The sequence below is a fragment of the Balaenoptera borealis genome (assembly GCF_965194805.1).
Source record: "Balaenoptera borealis genome assembly, chromosome: 15".
NCBI classification, from domain to species: domain Eukaryota; kingdom Metazoa; phylum Chordata; class Mammalia; order Artiodactyla; family Balaenopteridae; genus Balaenoptera; species Balaenoptera borealis.
The window spans coordinates 10116786-10137407 of NC_138871.1; the positions used below are offsets into that span (position 1 = coordinate 10116786).

The window sequence follows — 20622 nt, forward strand, 5'->3', positions numbered from 1 at the left end:
CCTTTAAAAAAACTGTGGTAGGGCTTCCCTGGTGGCGCAGTGGTTGAGAATCTGCCTGCCAATGCAGGGGACACGGGTTCGAGCCCTGGTCTGGGAAGATCCCACATGCCGCGGAGCAACCAGGCCCGTGAGCCACAACTGCTGAGCCTGCGCGTCTGGAGCCTGTGCTCCACAACAAGAGAGGCCACGATGGTGAGAGGCCTGCGCACCGCGATGAAGAGTGGCCCCCGCTTGCCTCAACTAGAGAAAGCCCTCACACAGAAACGAAGACCCAACATAGCAATCAATCAATCAATCAATAAATCTTAAAAAAAAAAAAAAACTGTGGTAAAATACACTGAACAAAATTTACCATTTAAACCATTTTTAAGTGTACAGTTCAGTGGTATTAAGTGCATTCATGTCGTGTAACCATCTCCACCGTCCATCCATCTCCAGAATACTTTTCATCTGGCAAAACTGACACCCTGCACCCATTCAACAATAACTTACTATTTCCCCCCTCCCCCAGCCCCTGGCAACCATCCTTCTTTTGTCCCTATAAATGTGACTACTCTAAGTACCTCATATGTGTGGAATCATAGAGTATTTGTTCTTTTGTGTCTGGCTTATTTCACTCAGCATATTGTCCTCAAGGTTCATCCATGTTGTCAGAATTTCCTTCCTTTTTAAGGCTGAATAATATTCCATTATACCATGTACCTATTTTGTTTATCCATTCATCCGTCGATGGACACGTGGGCTGCTTCCACCTTTTGGCTATTGTGAGCAGTGCTGCTGTGAACATGAACGTACAACTACCTGTTCGATGCACCTCCTTCAAACGGGAAAAATAAGAGGAGATGCATCCAGGGGCTGCACTCTGGACCCCATCGGGCAGTTCTGGTGCAAATGCCCGAGAGACACAGCTCCTTTGAACAGAGCACCCCCTGTTCGTGCCACTGTGGTCAGAGCACCTGTCCCTCGGGAGTTTGGTACCGTCCACTCAAAATGCTTTAACTCTGGGGCGATTTTAATGGCTTAAACGGCATGCCAGGAATTAGATCTGTTATTATTTTTCAACCCTAATATTTTAAATTGATTGTAAAAATAATGTTAACAGCAAAGGAATTTTTTATTATGCTTCTTCCCAGGCCCAGTGCTGGTGTATACATATTCTTCATAAAGTTGTAAATCACAGTGAACATACATTTTGTATTCAACTTTCCATATTTTTCTATTTTGCTATGTGGCTCAATAATACAGTCGATTCTTGTCGTTCAAGGTAGTTCTGTAAAGTTGCCCTCAGCACTGGCAAATTTAGTTGTGAATCGTGAAGCATTGCTCCTGGGAAAATACAGAGCTAGGTTCCTGCGAGCTTGTGGTCACAATATTTTCATCAACTGATCAACACATAACTTTGTTTTATGTGTGTTTCTGTTTAAAGACACCTTATTTTAATATATACTGTTGATCCATTAACACTGAGCTCTCAGCCAACAGCTCTATAACTACAAGCTTATCTAACACGTATTTTCTACATAAGGCAAATCACTGCCTTGTCAAACTTAGGAACACTAGAAATAAGTTCAGCAGAGGACTTGGGGCTATTTTAAATAGCAAAATCACCAACAAAAAGCACAAAAATATGCATGACATGGCACTAAACAGACCTGGGAAAGGACCCTGTTTACAGTATGAGCTGTAAGAAGGCAGCTATCAACCTCAGGTTTACCGTGTGTGTCTCTAATTTGTGACTTAAATGTTTTTCCACTCTGCGCATGTCCTCGAATGACAGTGACAACACTGCAAGTATTGATTTGGGGGTTACACATAAATTTTAGTAAGTGAATTTGCAAATGCAGAATCCGTGAGTAATAAGGCCTGACTATACTTTCAATGCCACCATTACATTCCATCAAGTTGATAAAACTTCATTTACTCAATGAGGCCCCAGGGCAAGGAGGTTGGATGTTTCTAGCTTTTCCTGTTATAGATGATGCCACAGTAAATAACACTGCAGAGATAGTTGTCTTCTTCTAAATTCTTTCTATGGAGTAAATTGCCCAACTGGGCGTACTGGTGGGTGGCGTGGGGAGAGAGGGGATGTAGTGGGTGACTTTCCAACATGCGTTAGGTTCAACGCATCCCTTGGCTGGGACACATATGTGACTGTCCTGGCCAGTGAGATGCAAGCTTTCTGGGGACTCCTGGGAAGGGCTTCTTCCTGCCTCAGTGATGAGACAGTCCCACTCTTGCTCTGGCCATGGCTGTGTCTGGTATTAGGCCTGGAGCTATGATGAGGAAGAGGAGAGAGAGAAGGAAAGATGGATGGCACAACCAGCCCAGGCAGAGCCTGCCTAACTTCGGGCTTCCCGGGACATGAGATTGCCTACTTCCCTTCTGCTGGAGCCAGTCTGAGCCAGCGACAGCCCTTGTCATAGCCCTGCTGAGGATGTGGGATGCGAGTCTTCGCACATCACCCACACCCCTCACCGGCTCCCCGTGACCCCCAGGCCACACTCGGCCACCACCCAGCAGGCCCCGCCTGTGCCAGTCTCCCTGAGGCCTCTGCAGTGACCCCAGCATCGGGCCTTCCAAATGTGGGCTGAGATCTGTTAGTGGGTGTTGAAATCCATCTAGTCACCACCAGCATTAAGAGGTTAAGTAGACCAGCAGCAACATGGATGGACCTAGAGATGATCATACTAAGTGAAGTAAGTCAGACAGAGAAAGACAAATATCTTATGATATCACTTATATGTAGAATCTAAAAAACGATACAAATGAACTTACTACAAAACACAAGCAGACTCACAGACATAGAAAGCAAACCTATGGTTACTAAAGGGGAAGGGGTGGGGAGGGATAAATTAGGAGTTTGGGATTAACAGATACAACCTACTATATGTAAAATAGATAAACAACAAGGAGCTACTGTCTAGCACAGGAAACTATATTCAATACTTGTAATGACCTATAATGGAAAAGAATCTGAAATAAAATATATACATATAACTGAATCACTTCGCTGTATACCCGAGACTAACACAACGTTGTAAATCAACTATACTTCAATAAAAAGTAGCTTGTTTTGAAAAAAAGTTAAGTAGACTAGAAGAAAAAATACAGTGCATTGTCCATAGAAAAGGAAATACTGTTTCCTGAATCGTTTGTTTCAGTTACACACACACACACACACACACACACACACACACGAAGTTGCCATGAAAATACATTTCTTCAGTGCATCACGGTCAGCTGTGGAAACCCCAGCTCTAGCCTGCCTTCCTGCCTCTGGTCGAGGCCCTCTGTCCCTCTCCACAGTCCGTCCCTGCACTGTGCCAGCGGGCGGACACTCCCCCGACGTCAGCTCAAAGCCCTGGCAGCTGCTGCAGCCAGAGCCCCATCCTGGGTCCTGGGGGGCCACGCTGTGTGGGAAGCATGAGCCACTGAGAGGGAGGGAGAGGGGACGGCGGGTTGTCAGACACGCGGGGGAGTCCTGGAACGTCCCGTATCTGCGGTGATGGGACTTAGCATAAAGGCACGGGGGGGGGGGGCTTCCACAGCTGGGGGGTTGGGGCCCAGCCTCTTCCAGGCCGCACGCCGCCCCTCCGTGGGGTCAGGCACCCCTCAGCAGTCCTCCCCTGGCTGCGGGCCTCCCTGCGGGCAGCGCAGGGCCCCCAGTGCCCTCTTGGGTCCTCTTTAGCACCCACGAGGCCACTCCCATCTCCACATCTGGGGCCCGCAGCCTGTGAGGATCTCTGGGCTGGCAGGTCACCTCCTCTGACCGGGGGGGAGGAAACCGGTTCTGAGAGGTGGAGTGACTTCCCCGGGAGGGCGTGGCCGGCCCGGGCTGCCATCCCGGACCCCGAGGCCACCCAGGCCACTGGCATTGCGTGGAAGCGCTACGCTCCATAATTCAACCCAGGACCCTTCCATGCACCAGCCGCTCCGTCCTGACTCCCCGAGTGAGAATTTTCTCTCTGTGGCTTTAAGGTGAGCAGGAAATTGCCGGCCCAGGCCCCTTGGCCTCCGCGTGAGGACCCCTGTCTTATCCGGTCCACTCCAGGAACAATGGTGCGGGCCAGAGTTCCCACCCCCCCCGCCCCGCCAGCAGAAGAAATCATATACGAACCCCTGGTACCCACGAGGGCTCTCAAGACTGGGCTGGCCGCGCGCCAGGAAATCAGCCCCTGCCCTGGGGCGTGAGCCTGGGAGGGGCAGGATGCCGCCGGGAGGGGCTGGTGAGTCAGCGGCCGGGCCTCCTCTGCCTTCCTCCCCGCCCCCCCCACCCAATCGGCTTCCTCCCCCAGGACCGCGCCTGCCCATTCAGACACCCACCCCCACTGGCCCCGCTTCTCATGGACTCAACAGTCCAGATTTACGATGTAACATAAACTAAGATAATAAAAACCTTCTTATTCCTCCAAAGTCTAAAGGGCTTAAAAAAACAAAAAAACTAAGCATTTTAGGGGCAAGTTTGTTTCCTTTTTAAAAAAAGTCTGTGCGCCTTAGAAAAGTTAGAAAGTACAGAAAAGATGTAAAGAAGCAGGATAAACACATCCCACTCCCCACCGTGATCCCCATTTCCCAGGCCTCCCCCCTGGTCTCTCCCTCCTTGCCTCCCACTATGTTTATTAAACTTGGCTCCCTTCACATGTCCCCAGATGAGCCCTGGAATTGGGCTGGGGGAGGGCTCCACCTTCTCCTTCCCTCAGGAACCGCAGACATCCTGTGACACGTGGCCATGTTCCTGCCCTTCACCAGGCACCGAGGACCCACTCACTCTAGTTCCAGTTGACTTTTGCTCAGCTTGCACTTCCCCTGCTTGTCTAAGACCAGACCCTTGAGGGCAGGGACCAGACCAATTGTCACCTCCTCCAGGAAGCCTCTCCTGACTACTCCTCCCCAGTCCCTGAGCTCCTGGATGCAGGACTCTGACCTGTGATCTTTGCGTCCCTGATGTGGGGCACGGAGCCTGGCATGAAGCAGGTGTGCAGCACGTGCTATTGATCCACTCAAGAGGCAGGTGGCAGCTTGCTGGACTCTCCCCTCCTGGCAGCGCAGTCTCATCTTCCTGGGCCTGATTCCCACACAGGTGGCAGCACCTGACGCCTTCTGGGCCAGCCACTGGCCCAGCCACGGACTGGCATTTCTGCCAGGAGCCGGGACCACACGGGGACAAACACCCATCTGTTTCATCCTCACGCATTTCCTACTCCATCACCTCCCGGGCCCTAGAAATTCTCTAGGTCAGGAGCATCTCCCCTGGGAGAGCAGCTGGGCTTCCCTGGAAAGCTTTTCCAGCCCCCTTCCTCCTCCCCGGGCACGTAGGAAGGACTGGGCAAGAACGTGCTGTCGGAGAGGACGGTGTTCAAATAAACACACACACTCCCACTCGGACCCAGCATCACGTGGGCAGAGAGAGGGGCCAGGTGTCAGGGGGTGGAAACGTAAGCAGTAAGCAGTAAGCAGTGCAAAGCGCAGAGAATCCCTCCAAGGGAAGGGGCTGGGGGGCGACGTCCTTGAAATAGGTCAGAGGACTCTGGAGCCCCAAACCCGTGATGTCTGGCCCCCCGTGGGTGGGGAGTCCACGGAGGCCCCACTCTGGGGCCTACCTGGTACCTTCTGGGTCCAACCTGAGGCTGGAGGTTGGGGGGAACTGTGGGACATGGGCACCGGCCTACTCTGCTACAACAGGGCTGGGGCGAGATGGGGAAGGTCTGACCAGGTGGCGACAGCTGAGGGGCAGCCTGGGTGGCAGGTAGGGAAGGAAGCAGGGAAGGGCTGGGGAGAGGGGGGAGGGGTCAAGTCCAGGGAACCGGCGTGGGGCTCCTCCGCCCACCCTACTCTGGCCTGCTTCTCTACTCCGCCACTTGCCCACCTGGACGACACTCTAGGAGCCTCTCCTGCCTCCCACGGGGAAAGTTCCGCAGGTGGAGAGCCCCTGGAAGGGCACTGGCAGGGGTGGAGCCTTCTTATCAGTGAGGCTTCTTATCTGGGGCTCCCTCGGCCCAGCGGGACTCAGCGTGCTGGGCCCCTCCCTGGTTCCCTCTGCCCCGGGGGCCCGGTTATTTCCTTCAGGGCACCTGCCGGTTAAGAGAAGTCCTCCTGGTGGGCTGACCTTCCAAGCAGCAGCCTTGGTGGCCTGTCTTGTCTGAACTGAGAGAGGCCACCAGCTCAAGGAAGGTTGCTTATGGTTTGGCTGAACGGTCGGGGGAAGAACAGGACCAGACGTCCAGACACAGGCAGAGGGGAGTGTGCAGATGTGGGGATGTGGGCTGTTAGTTAGTTAGTTCTGAGGGTCTCAGCTCAAGCCCATCCTGCCGTGGTCTGCTCTGCCATGCGGCTGAAACCCTGCAAGCCACGTTTCCCGGTTCCCTTTGAAGCTGGATTCTTGCTAGGTTCTGGCACGGGGAGGACTTGGAGGGGACTGGAAAAGGAGACTTTCCCAGGTCCTGTCACCGTCACGCCAGCAACAGTTGGCTCCAACCCCAAGGTCCCTGTGCCCCTCCTCTGGGGCAACCACTGCCTCCCTGCAGCCCCACCGCGCCCCCGCCAAGGCTGGGCGGCCTCTAGAGGCTGGAGGATGCATGGTGCTTGCTTTGTGTACTCATCACTCTGGTGCTTCAGCGTCTCCTCGCTGCTCCTTCAGCCTTTCAACTGCAGGAGCAATTCCCTATGTCGAATGCCCTCTGTGGGCAGAACCCCCTGTGCTTTCCGTTCCCTCCTGCATTGAAAGGCACCACTTATTGGTCTCCTTGGCTAGTCTCCATCTGCCCCCATTAAGCATCAAACTCCCTAAGACGGGGCCATGTCTGTCTTCTTCCTCACTGTATTCCTGTGGTAGGCACAGGGTAGGGGCTCAATACATATTTGTTGAGTGAATACATGGGATTTAAGTGGGGCCGACTTCTTCTTTCCTTACAGCTTGATTTTATATATTTGTTAACCTCTCAGACCTAGGAAGTCTTAGTCTGAACAAGCAAATATCTAATCCCTAATCCATATTCTGTAAGAATGCCAAGCCCTCACCCTGAGGGACCTTGTCCTGACAACTTCTCTAGCTGCAGGAACCTTTGACAAGTGAGGCTGTGCACCCCTGCTTTTTACCCTGTTTCCTATCTTGGGATGGTCTTCAATGTTCATGCATCACTCCTTTAAGACAGGGTCCAGGATTTACCATATCCCTCTTATTATTACCTTTTTATTCTTGTATCCCCCAGAGAGCAAAGCATGGGGCTAGAGCAATAGTAGAATCTCAGTAAATATTTCTTGGTTTACAACTGGGATTTGCTCACAAGAGACCCATGCTTTCTAGTAAGAGGTCCAGACGACCACCAACAATAACATAGTATGGGCTCACATTTCTAGAACAGTTGTTACTGAAACCCCAGAGCGGTCTTAGGAGATCTTTGCTGCTGCTGCCCCATTGTTAAGGCTCAGAGTGGTTAAGTAACCTGCCCAGGGTCTCACAGCCATTAGGTGGCAGAGCCAGGCTTACCCTTCCCAACTGACTCTATTTTACTGAAACTGAACAGCACGGGGGGAGCGGGGGGGCTCCCAGGGTAAGGGCTGGGCCTGGGGCCGGGAAGCCAAAATGGATCCAGGCAACGGGGGAGGCTGACATCCGACTCCTTTCCACACGGCCCCTCCCATTCTTCTCAGGATGCTTGCTCTTCCCAGCCGCACACTTTAATTTTCCTTCTCTTTGCCCTGTTCTCCCTCCCTGTCGCAGCTTTCCTGGGGCCTCCTTGGGCATCACTGCGTTGGGTCTCAGTGGTTCCCTGGCCATGGAGGCTGTTGGCCCCTGGTCCTGCAGGGGCTGGGCAAGGTCAGGGGCGAGGCCGGGGACCCGGTGTGGAATGAAGGGAAGGACAGACGCCACAAAGATGAAGTAAAGCTGGGGCAAATTGAGTTTACTTTTACTGCTCCCCAGAAGTATGGAGAATTGAAAAGAGAGCAGAGGGAAACAAGAGAAAGGATTTTTCCTTTTGGAAAACTCAACTTCTAAAGAAGTGTTATAACAAAGGGGAGGTACCCGCCCTAAGCCAGGCTCAAGATGAGCCCTAATTCCCTTTCTCAGCCCCGCACAGTTGACTGACGGCTCTGGGGCTCAGTAAGCTCTCAAACAGGCTTTTACATATAAACAGAGTAGAAAAAGAAACAGGCTGAAATGAAGGGGAAGCTGGGGATCTGGATAAGATATAAAGGTGAGCTTCCCCAGCGGGAAGGTTCTGGAATGAGCTCCTAGGGTGGTCAGAGTATTTCCTTCTGACCACTGTGTGGGCAAATTAAAAAGCTGAAAGCATCAAACACCAGAGTGTCCAAATTGTCTCTCCTTTTAACTGGCTGACTTTCTAGAAACCTTCTTAGCTGTTTCTTTGTAATTAGTCAAGTATCTAATTAATAAGTTAACTAGTGAAAAGGCTGAAAGTTAAAAGACTTCCTTGGACTCTTATTTATAAAGCTGTCCCTCAGTTGTTGTCACCAGGGCCAGCTGTGTGTCCATCTTTCATCCTGTAAACAAGCTGATGAGCCAACTCACAGCAGGCAGGTAATAGTCACGTGATCCCTGCCCCAGGCCGGCCACCCACACGCTGTTTGCTCTGAAGAGCCAGGCAGTGGGGCTGTGAGTCACCTGGTCCCCAGCCCGCGGGGCGCTGGTTCCAGCAGGCTCCCACACTCACTGAGGAAAGGAGGGAATAAACAATGCCTGTTCACTGAATGAAGGAGAAAGGAAATAAACGACATCTGTTCTCACCTTAAAATGCACTGATTCAAAGGCTCCTCACGCTTGGAGCTTACGTTTTGAAATTAATATTGTTTTCAGATGAGAAATCTGAATTCAACTGTAAACCAAACAAAATACAAACTTTAATGTTAAAATCTCCAAAGTCTTGTCTGTTGCCGGTGGGAATGTAAAATGGCCCAGCCACTCTGGAAAACAGTTTGTCTGTTTCTTAATAAAAATGAAGCAGACACTTTATTATACAACCCAGCAATCACACTCACTCTGGCATTTCCCCAGAGAAGTGAAAATTACATCCACCCAATAACCTATATGAGAAAAGAATCTAAAAAAGAATGAATAAATTATATGTATAACTGAATCACTTTGCTGTACACCTGAAACTAACACAACATTGTAAATCAACTATATTCCAGTAAAATTAAAATATTAAAAAAAAGAGAAAATTACATCCACCCAAAAGCCTGTATGTGAATGCTTATAGCAGCTTTATTTAGAATAGCTAAAAACTGCAAACAACAAAAATGCTTCTCACTGGGTCAATGGTTAAACAAACTATAGTAAATCCACACTGTGGAATACTACGCAGAAATGAAAAGGGAGTCACTACTGATATACACAGGACTGGGATGGACCTTGAGGGCATTTTGCCGAGTGGAAGAAGCTAATCTCTAAAGACCACGTACTGTACGATTCCATTTATTTCTACAACTTTCTTGAAATAAGAAAATTATAGGGATGGGGGGCTTCCCTGGTGGCGCAGTGGTTAAGAATCCGCCTGCCAGTGCAGGGGACACAGGTTCGAGCCCTGGCCCGGGAAGATCCCACATGCTGCAGAGCAACTAAGCCCGTGTGCCAGAACTACTGAGCCTGCGCTCTAGAGCTTGCGTGCCACAACTACTGAGCCCACGTGCCATAACTACTGAAGCTGGCGCGCCTAGAGCCCATGCTCCGCAACAAGAGAAGCCACCGCAATAAGAAGCTCGCGCACCACAACGAAGAGTAGCCCCCGCTCACCGCAACCAGAGAAAGCCCGCGCACAGCAACAAAGACCCAATGCAGCCAAAAATAAAAATAAAAAATAAATAAGTTTATAGAAAAAAAATTATAGGGATGGAATTAATAGTCTCCAGGGGTGAGAGAGAGAGTGAAAGAAGACAAGATGGGGTGACTATAAAACAGAAGCAGGAGGGAGATCTTCATGGTGATGGAACGGTTCTGTGTCTTGGTGGTAGGGGTTACGTAAATCTACACGTGTGAGAAAATGGCATGGAAGTAGAGACATAGCTTACGAAGGTCGGCTCCCTGGTGTCATGTTGTAAGAGAGAGTTACTACAAAAGGTGTGGCTACAGGGAGAGGCTGGGGGAAGGGTGTGGGAGGCCTCTCTGAACTATCTTTGCAACTGCCTATCAATCATAACTATGACAAAGGTCTGAAAATGTGCATTTTAGTGTTAAAAACTCTAAAATAAAGCCACTTAGGCAAAGATCGTTAACAGCAGGCTGTGGGGAGCAGAGCTGGTAGGGAACACGCAGACCCCCTGGTGTCTGGGCCATCCTAGTCTGTCATCATCATTGATACAAAAGAGTTGGAGGCTGTTGGCAGCGGGGGCTGGCGTGAGCCCTCAGGGGAGCCCTTGTTGAATTCTGCTCTCCCTGTGCTTTTGGGCCCTCGTTTTATAAGAGGGCCCTCGCTGTCTTAGGAAACAGTGGCTGGAGGAAGGTGTGCCTGCAGTCACCCCCGATGTGCACCCTGGCCGCCCCCATCATGGACCACATGTGAATCCAGGTTATAGATTTTGCTTTCTCTGCCCCTTTTTGCTGGCCTGAGCTCCCAATTTGAGAATACACTCTCTGGACTCATGGCCTTAGAAAAGCATATGCCTGTCCCTGATGCCTTAAGCCCCCCAGACTGAGAATCTGGGACCCCCAAGGCCTGGGGCTCTGTGGTCAGCCCCGTGGGTGGCAGCAGCCAGCATATCCAGGCGGCCGGGGACAGAGGGGCTTCTGCTAGGCTGATCCTGCACTCTTCTCTCCAGCCCAGCACATCTCCTGCTCATGGGGATCAGAATTCCCTGGCGGTTCAGTGGTTAAGACTCCGCGCTTCCACTTAAGGGGGCACAGGTTCGATCCCTGGTTGGGGAACTAAGATCCCGCAGGCCGCGCGACGTGGTTAAAAAAAAAAAAAAGAATTAACCACCAACTGGACATTCTCCCATCCTCTCCTGTTTACCTTCCCATCCGCACCCCAGATATGATGCACACTTGGTCCTATATTCCATGCTAGGAACGCTCATTTAAGGAGAAAGCAGGTGCAGAAGAGCATGTACCGAATAAATCCATGAAATATATACTCATATGTGTATAAATACGAATATGTGCATATACATGGATTATAATTCTTTCTGTATTTTCTAAGTGTTCAGCAATGAACAAGGATTACTTATGAATTAAAACGAAAGTTGTAATGAGGAAACATCAGACAAGGCCAAATGGAAGGACTTTGTACAAAATAACTGATAAGTATTTTCAAAAGTCTCAAGACAAAGATGGAGGGAATCGGCCCAGATTAAAGCAGATGAAGGAGTTACGGCCACCAAATGACATGCAGAATTCTGAACTGGATCCTGAACCAGGAAAAGGACGTTTGTGGGGAATTCAGCACAATCTGAACAAGGTTCATTAGAACAGTGGATAGCATAGTATCAATGTTAATTCCCTGATTTTGGCAGTTGTACTATGTAAGATGTGGCCCTTAAGGGAAGATGAGTAGAGAGTATATGGGAACACTGATCTACTGTTACTAGCGTTGCTATAAATCTAAAATGATTTCAAAAGAAAAAGAAATGAACGATATGGAACCAGTGACATCATCCCACCCCCTGAGATACTCAAGGCCCCGGAGCCCAGCATAATCAAGCACTTTTCTTCCCCGCCGGGAATTCCGCTGCAGGAGCCCAGCGTCCTGGGGCTGCGGGCACCAGATGGCTCTTCTCGCGACTGCCGGGTACTTTCCTGACTCCTGAAGCCCCATCCCTCCAGGCTCCTGCCTGCCAGCCTCTCCTGGGGTCCAGGCCTTTCCCTCTCCTGCCCCCCAGCCTGGAAATCCAGCCTGTCCTTTGAGGTCCAACTGCAAAGTCGCCTCCTCAGTGACAGGCCCGGACCCCTCTCCGAGATGACAAGGTCGGATGGCCTCTCCTTGCTGGTGTCACAGCGCAGGACCTTCGCCCCCTCAAGCACCGTCTGACTGTAGCGAGGAAGTGCTCGCGGGCCTCCGTCCAGCAGACAGGGAACCTGGGAGGGCATGGGTCCTGTCGCCAGTGGCTGGTGTGACTGACACGGAGCATGTGCTCCATAAAAAGGGGAGGAGTTGACCCCACCCTGGCCATTCTTGTGGCTGTTCCGAGGCGAGGGGCACACCTGGTCTAGAGAACTCACAGGAGCGTTGATATGCCATCAGTCTGGCGGGACGCCCTGACTTGTATCCCCCTAGGGGCCAGGCCTGGCAGAAACCTGCTTCTTGGGTGGGGTTTCAGCTGGAGCCACCCAAACGCGGGGCCCACCCTGCCTGGCTTCCCTTTCTTTCTTTCTTTTTCTTTTTTTAAAGGCAGTGCCACACGGCATGCAGGATCTTAGTTCCCCGACCAGGGATCGAACCCGAGCCCCCTGCAGTGGAAGGACGGAGTCCTAACCACTGGACCGCCAGGGAATTCCCAGGCTTAGCTTTCTTGTTGCCATCAATGGGCTCCCTTTAGCCAGTTTGCCAAAAGATCACTCAATCAGGCCAGCCTTCCAGGCAGATGACAGGGTGAGAGGATCGTCAGTTCCAACTGGAAGTTGGAACCACTTTCTCTCTTTTCCTCCCTGCCCAGGGGCGGCACTGCCAAACTCAGAGTTGGTAAGAAAATATCACCCACAAATTAGAAATTTCAGAAGGTGTTCGAAAACCAAGAGAAACTTCTCTGCCCTAAATTGTTCACCAGACTTGTGATCCACGTCGGTGAAAAGGACACGGTGACAGCTGGCTCAGAGTGGACTCGAGTTCTGTTGAACACTCTGGACCCAGCAGGGATTGGGGCCCCGTTTCAGCTGCAGGGACCCGGAGAGGAAGGCAGTGACAGGTCATTGAGAGCACCCTGGGCATCTCACACGACTGTTCTATGGCAGATGTTATCATAAGCAACTTCCCACACAACTCCAAGTTCAACGTTAGCTGACGTGACAATTAATACTGGAAGAGCTGCTCTCAGAAGGAAAGACAGAGTGCCCCCGTTGTGAACTTTAGAAAAGCACAAACAACAAGTAGTTGGAGAAAAGAAACCACATAATAAAAGTCCGTTCCCAACATCTTCCTGAGGACCCAGGATACTTTAGCAGTTTGCCCACAACTCCGATCACCAGGTCGCCTGCCCAGTTACCCCGGTGGGTTTCATTTTGGGAGGAGGTGACCCACCCATACTGCAGAAGCCCAGAGGCGCTCAGGGAAGGGTTAGGGGACACCCAGCCTGGAGCCCCGTGGGGGAGACTGGAGGCCACGGCAGCTCTGGCCTTGGAGCCCCTTCCCCCGGGAGCTGCTTCCAGCTCCAGGCCGGCATCTCCCAGCCCCTGCTTTAGGCAGGTGGCCCCCACGGCCGCACTCACCAGCTCAGGCAAGAAGAAGGCGTAGGGGATGGTGAGGAACAGCGCGACCACCGAGGGCACTTCGGGCTGGGCGTAGATGGTGGGAGGTGGGTCGCGGGAGGCCATGCTCTCACCCACTGCCTGGCGCCCTGGCTCAACAGCCCGTGCCCGCAGCCCTTCAAATATCACCTCCTGCTCGACACACCCATCAGAGGACGTTGCCTGGAAGGAAAAAAAAAAAAAAAAAAAAACCGTTCCAGCTCAGCAGGTCCTTCCACTGGCTCCAGCCAAGAGAATCCTCGGTGAAATGCGGTTTGTGCATCAGACAGACAGGTTTTCGCCCCGGGCTGGGGCAGAGTCGCTAAGGAAGGAGAGCCGGAGCCTCTTCCTAGACTTTTCCTCCTAAGGAAGTTTTGAATCCCAGGCGTACTACTCCAGGGGAAGCCAGCTATAGTCACCACCCCAACCGGGTGCCCAGAATGCAGGCTGAGCCGCTTGAATGTCAAGGACCGTTTATTGAGGAGCTACTAGGCGCCAAGAAATCTGCAGTCAACTCTGGTGCTCCCCACAGACCGGCACGTGGCTGGTTTGCCCCTTTTCCAAGTGAGGAGACCAAGAATCTGCCAGGTCAAGTCAAGGTCACAGCATGCCCTGCTCCGGCCTTCTCCATCCTTGGGGGCCTCAAGCCAGAGGGAGAGGAGCAGCCCTCGCTTCCAGCTCCTGCCCCATCCTGGGGACGTGGCACTTCCTTCTCTCTCTGCACCCTTGTGTCACCGTCCTCCTCTCCTATTTTTCTCTCCCAGCGGAGGAGGCCTCCCTCTCTGGGGAGAATCCGCCCCAGTGGGCACCCGAGCCCTCCTCCCCTCCCTGCCCCAGCGCCCCAGCCGGTGCTTCCAGGAGCCAGGCTTGGGGCCAAGCGGTTCCTTCCTGCCTTCCGCCTGCCGGCTGGCCGAGCTGCAGGGCTGTGACCCAGCGACCAAGTGGCTCCTTTCCCTCTAAAGAAAGGGCCTGGAGATGTGGGCCCTTTGCCTGTCAATCTGAGAATCTGCCACCTTGCAGGAAGGCCTGGTGCCCCAAAGTCTGCTGGGGATGCTCGGGGTTTGGAGGTCCATTCTCCCTGCCCTCCGTGGCCTCAGCCCTGGAGCGGAGGGGATGTGGGAGGACTGCCCTGTGTGCTGGGGTCAGGAGATGTCCACCACAAGAGGCCAGTTCCTGAACAACCAGGGCCGGCCCTCCCGGGCCCAGGTCTTGAGTGGTTGGGAGAGAGCTGGGTGAGAGTCAGGGGACAGGAGAGTTTAGACAAATGAGCCCAAAGCAAAGTCACTGCAAAGAGAGGCAAAGGGCACATGGAGTGAACGTCAAGCCAGCCCGGTCGTGCCCTCCTTCAGGCCTGTGGGGATCTAGCGGGGAAGTGAGGCCCTGATCCCACCTGCCTTCCAGCCCCACCTCATTTGCAGGATGAACCCAGCACAGCAGGCGCTGCCCCAGGAATCCCACCTCTTGCCCCCTCTCCGGACTGCTGTAAATCAGCCGTGGCCACTCTCTTGGTCTGTAGGATACCTTGGACTCAGCCACCGACAACATGGCACAGAGTCTATGGGAACAGCTCAGGGAAAACAAGAAGGAAAATAACCTTTCTCAGGCTTATTTCTCATCTATGAAGTAGAGTTAATACCAGAACCTGGACAGGGCCTGAGCCACTTCTACCTTCTGAGACAATTCATATGTTTAGGAGGGAAGATGCGACAAAACAAGGCTGTAAAAAATTTGGCATATTTTAAACATTTTACATTCAGCCAAGTCATGTTTTATTATATGCGATGAAGTATAGCACGCTCTACTGAGGCTCTTCATAAGAAAGCTGTGGGATTCATAATGCACCACAGGCAATGGGATGCCGGGACGGACAGAAGTTTAGAGCTGTGAGAACATCTTCGCCTTCCAGTCTAGTTGATGCCTCGCTGGGGCTGTAGGTGTGAATGCGCTGTGAGACAAGGTCAGAGCCTGGTGTGAGGCTGCGGGTCACATTTTCTCCTTTGTGTGTTGGGGCGAGTTAAATGAGATATAGTCTATTTGAAAACTTCCAGGACAGTTCTGGCTAATGGCAGACGCTTTATAAGTAGTCGTTCATCTAATTCTCATCCTGAAATCACTTCTCTTTGCTTCTCCTTTCCATAGTAAGACCAGCACCTCCTCTGTTAATATTTCCATCCTGATTTTTTTTTTTAAATTTTATTTATTTTTGGCTGCGTTGGGTCTTCATTGCTGCGTGCGGGCTTTCTCTAGTTGCGGCCAGCGGGGGATACTCTTCGTTGCGGTGTGCGGGCTTCTCACTGCGGTGGCTTCTCTTGTTGCAGAGCATGGGCTCTAGGCGTGTGGGCTTCAGTAGTTGCAGCACTCGGGCTCAGTAGTTGTGGCTCGCAGGCTTCAGAGCGCAGGCTCAGTAGTTGTGGCGCAAGGGCTTAGCTGCTCCGCGGCATGTGGGATCTCCCCAGACCAGGGATCGAACCTGTGCCCCCTGCATTCGCAGTTGGATTCTTGACCACCGTGCCACCAGGAAAGTCCCTCCATTCTGATTTTTTAAAATCATTTCAAAATTGTTTTTATTGATGTATAATATGCTTACAGAAAAAATGCACAAAACATACAGACCATGAAACCACCACCCAGAGCAAGAAATAGAATGTTGTCAGACTCCACCCAATCATTTTGCCCTCCCTTCTCCCCAGATGTCTGCTCCCATGATGTCTAACCCTATCACTCAGTTCTGCTTGTTTTTGAATGAATTTCTGTGCGTCTGGCTTCTTTCGCCTAACATTATGCCTGGGAAATTCATCCACGTTGTTGTGTGCTGCTGTAGTTCACTCACTGCTGCACAGTATTCCACTGTATAAATATTCTACACTTTATCCATTCTATTGTTTATGAACATTTGGGTTATTTCAGTTTGGGGTCTTAATTAGTAACACTGCTATGAAAATTCTAGAACATATCTTTTAGGGCATCTAGGTATGCATTTCTACTGGGAATATCTCAGGAATGGAATTGTGCGTCATGTGGTGTGCATTTTTAGATAATGTCAAGCTATTTTTCAAAGTGGTTAAACCATTTATACTCCCACCAACAATGTATGCAAATACTGTTGCTTATAATTGATGTTTGCATGTTTATTATAATACACTTGGTGTTTGCGTGATATATATGTTCCTACTCTTTTACTTCTAACTTACCTATATCACTATATTTATAATGGTTTGTGTGTGTGGTTATGACAGAGTTGGGCCTTTGTTTTTAATCCGTTCTGCAATTTGCTGCTTTTTTTTTTTTTTTTTGGCCGTGCCACACAGCTTGTGGGATCTTAGTTCCCAGACCAGGGATTGAACCCACGGCCATGGCAGTGAAAGTGCTGTGTCCTGACCACTGGACCTCTAGGGAACTCCCAACAATTTGCTGCCTTTAATTGTATTTTTAGACTATTTACATTTAATGTAATTATTGATATATTTGGATTTTGGTCTACCATTTCAGTTTTTGTTTTTTATTTGTTTGCTCTGTGTTTCATTTCTTTGTTTCATCTTTTGGGCCTTCTTTTGGATTTTAAAAACATTTTTGGGATTCCATCTTAATTCATCTATTGAGTTTTTTACCATGTCTCTTTGTATTATTTGTTTAGAAGTTGCTCTAGGATTTACAGTATACATACTTAACTTTCCAGTCGACTCAAGAGTATTTTGCCACTTCGGATGGAGTGAAGAACGCATAGGTCCCTTTACCCTTTTCTTTTTAGTTGTAGTTGTCATTCATGTTATAAATGGATACATTGAGAACCCCATCAGACAATGTTATGTTTTTTGCTTTCAACCATCATACATATTTTAAAGAGCTTAAGAGAAAAAATTAATCTGTTTACCCAGATATTTACCATTTCTGTTGCTGTTCCTTCATTCTTGATGTTCCAAGCTTTCCTTTGGTATCATTTCCCTTCTGCCTGAAGAACTTCATTTAGCATTTCTTTCAGAGCAAGTCTGTTGACAATAGATTCCCTTAGTTTTCCTTCATCTGAGAATGTCTTAATTCCACCTTTGTTCCTATAGGGTATTGTTGCAGAATATAGAATTCTGAGTTGCCAGTTTTGTTTTTTCTTTCAGCACTTAAGAAATGTTTTGGCCTCTGGTTTTGATGAGAAATTCTCAGTAATTCAAACTCTTGTTCCCTATATTGAATGCATTGTTTTCCTTTGGTTGCTTTCAAGACTTTTTTTCTTTGTGTTTAGTTTTATAGTTTGATTCTGATGTGGCTGGGCATGGCTTTCCCTGAGTTTATCCTTTTTGTTGTTCACTAAGCTTCTTGAATCTGTAACTTTAAGTCTTTCATCAAATTTTAAAAGTTTTCAGCCATTATTTCTTCAAAAAAACTTTTTTTTCTGTACTACACTATCTCTCCCCTCCTACTGAGACTCTGGTGACAAGAATGTTAGACCTTTTGGCATTGTCCCATGGGTTCTTAAGGATTTGTTTATTTTTTTCAATCTATTTCCTTTCTATTGTTCAACTGGACAATTTGTATTGATCTATCTATATTGATTTATGTTGACCTATTGAACTATCTTTAAATTTACTGACTTTTCTATCATCTGCATTCTGTTATTGAGTTCATCCAATTAATCTTTTTCATTTTGGTTATTGTATTTTTTATTTCTAAAACTTCAATTTGGTTCTTTTTATATCATCTGTTTCTCTGATGAGACTATTCATTTCGAGGGGATTTGCCCTTACTTCTTAGAGCACGATTATAACAGCTGCTTTAATGTCTCAATTCCAAAAACCGTGTCATCTCAGACTTGTTGTCTCTTATTGTCTTTTCATCTTTCCCCTTTGAGAAATGTTGAGATTTTCCTGGGTCTTCAAATATCAAGTAATTGTGGATTTTATCTTGGACATTTTGAATATTATGTTATAGGATTATGGGTCTTCTTTAAATCCTATAGAAAATGTTGACTTTTGCTTGCTTTAGCAGGTGACCAGCCTGGTTAGATACAGGCTGCAAGTTCCTGTCTACCTTCTCTGGTCTGAAACCACCTGAACAACGTCAGTTCAGTTTTTAAGGCTTTGCAGTGCTATTGAGACCTGTTTGGTGTGTGTGCTACTCTTGGACCTAGGATCAGTCTGGGACCTTGCTGCTCAGTCCTAAAATCTTTTGGCATGCTGTTTAGGGGCAGCTAAGACATTCACACACTACTTTATGGGATCACTTTCTTTAGCTCCCTCCTCCGCATGATCCCCCCACACTTTCCAGTTCCCAGGTGATCCTGACCCCTCCACCCTCACCTTGGTCCTCTGGCTAAAAAGCCAGGGTTTTACTTTCCCTGCTCTACTGTGACAAAAAGCAACAAGATATATTTACACAGAGAAAGAGACAGAAAGAAGGATTTCCCCCCATGCTCTTAGGACTACAGTTCCTTTGGTCAGAGAGAAGGGTGCCCCTCCTTAGAGTTTAGTCACCTGTCTGGCTGCCACTGCCATTGTCACCCCTACTGTCACTAGATTGCCTGGGGGCAGGAAAGAATGGAAAAAACCCCACAAATAAACAGGGGTTTTCTACACTCTCTCTGACCTATATGGGCTCTCTTTCCCATTCCTAAGCCCAGAAATGGAGGGCTTTTTCGGAAACGTTTTTGGTCTGTATCCTGGACACAGTTCTAGGTTTCATGTTGTCTGAGCCCAGGCCTGAAGAATCTGGAGGGAAAAACTGGGAAACTCACCACCACTTTGGTAGTATTTTCAATTCTGGTTTCCTTCCCAAATAGTCCCACTTCTACTTATTTTTCAGAGACCTCAGAAAGCTGTTCCATGAATCCTGTCCAGGGCTTTAGTTGCATTCAGTGGGGAGGAAAGGGTAGAATATCCATCTCTATTTGACCGGAACCAAAACTCTACCAGCCTGTTTTGATTCTCTGTATAGCACTTATCACTACCTCGTATTTTTGTTTATTGATTCATTTCCATATTGCATATTGTTTGTCTCCCGTCCCTGCCCTCCCTAGGATGTTGGCTTCAGGAGAGCAGTGACTTTGTTTGTTTTGAATATTGCCTGGCACACAGTAAGTACTCAATAAATGTTTTCGAATGATTGAATCTACCCTCTCCGTCAGAAAGACTTTGGAGACAACTGCTTCTCTCTTTTTTTTTGTCTCTTCTTCCTCAAACTCTCTCACCACCAATAAATCGCCTTATACATTTTTCATAAAAGATTTATTGGTTGCCTGACAGATAAGAGGCAGGCCAGGAGAAAGCCAGAGATGCTTGGGGAAGGGACAGTGTATCCATTCTTCCCACTGCACGTGTTAGAAGAACCCACCCCAACTGGCTCTAACAACCAAGGGAATTTATTACCTCAGGTAAGTGAGAAGTTGGGGGAATGTTGGCTTCAGGTCAGGCTTGATCCAGGGACTCAAACAATGTTACCAAGGACCTAAGATCCCCTGTTTGCCAGCCCTGCTTGCCTGTTGCTGTCACTACCGTTGGCTTTATTCTTAACCTCACTCAGTGCTAACCCCATGTACACACAGCTCTAGGCTTTCACTTCCCAGTAGTAAAATTGCTGCAATACACACTGGCTCCAGATCTCACATCTCCTGCTACACTGGGCAGGGAAGGAGAGGGCTCTGGAGTAAATCTTCTGGGGTTTGCTCTCTATTGGCCCATTCTTAATCCAATCACTGTGACCAGGGGAGTGGCGTATCCTGATCTTCTTAAGCTAATCATAGCCCTTCCTGGAGCTGTGATGAAAGGGATGAAAAGGTGTGGTGTAGTGGGGCGGGGGGCTCCTCCAGAAGGAGAAGGGGGGTGAAGCTACCAGAAGTCTATGGATATTGGACAGCAAATGCACCAGATGTCCATGCACTTGCTTCCCCCTGTAGAAGGAGGAGCCCAGCCCTCCCCCTTCACTCTGCAGAGACATTCATGTCTCACTGGCTCTGGCCTGCTCATTCAGACACAGCTGGGTTGCAGCTACTATCTCTACAAATCAATCTGACTCCCAAATGGGGGAGTTAGAATGCACACACCCACAGGACCAGGCTTGGGAGGAGGCTGCGGGTAATGCTGTTTGTGGCCATCAGGAAGAACTGAGTCTGGTTCCCAGTGTCCTTGGGGTCTGGGCAGGCACAGAATGCTTCAGGGTCAAAGGACAGCTGGCAGGAAAAAGGACGGGCTCATGGGATAATGATTGGGTTATCCAGAGAGACCTCCCTGGAGAATGGCTCAGAA

General features: G+C 49.4%; 1 protein-coding gene across 2 annotated transcripts in view; it reads right to left on the reverse strand.

Annotated features, from left to right (window-relative positions):
- The window catches only part of NPHP1 (nephrocystin 1), a 103405-nt gene that overhangs the window by 14939 nt on the left and 67844 nt on the right, over window positions 1-20622 (reverse strand). For both annotated transcript variants that reach the window (XM_082356205.1, XM_082356206.1), the window contains exon 20: window positions 13376-13576. In XM_082356205.1, coding sequence (XP_082212331.1) covers window positions 13376-13576 — 201 coding nt within the window. The remainder of the gene's footprint in view (window positions 1-13375; window positions 13577-20622) is intronic.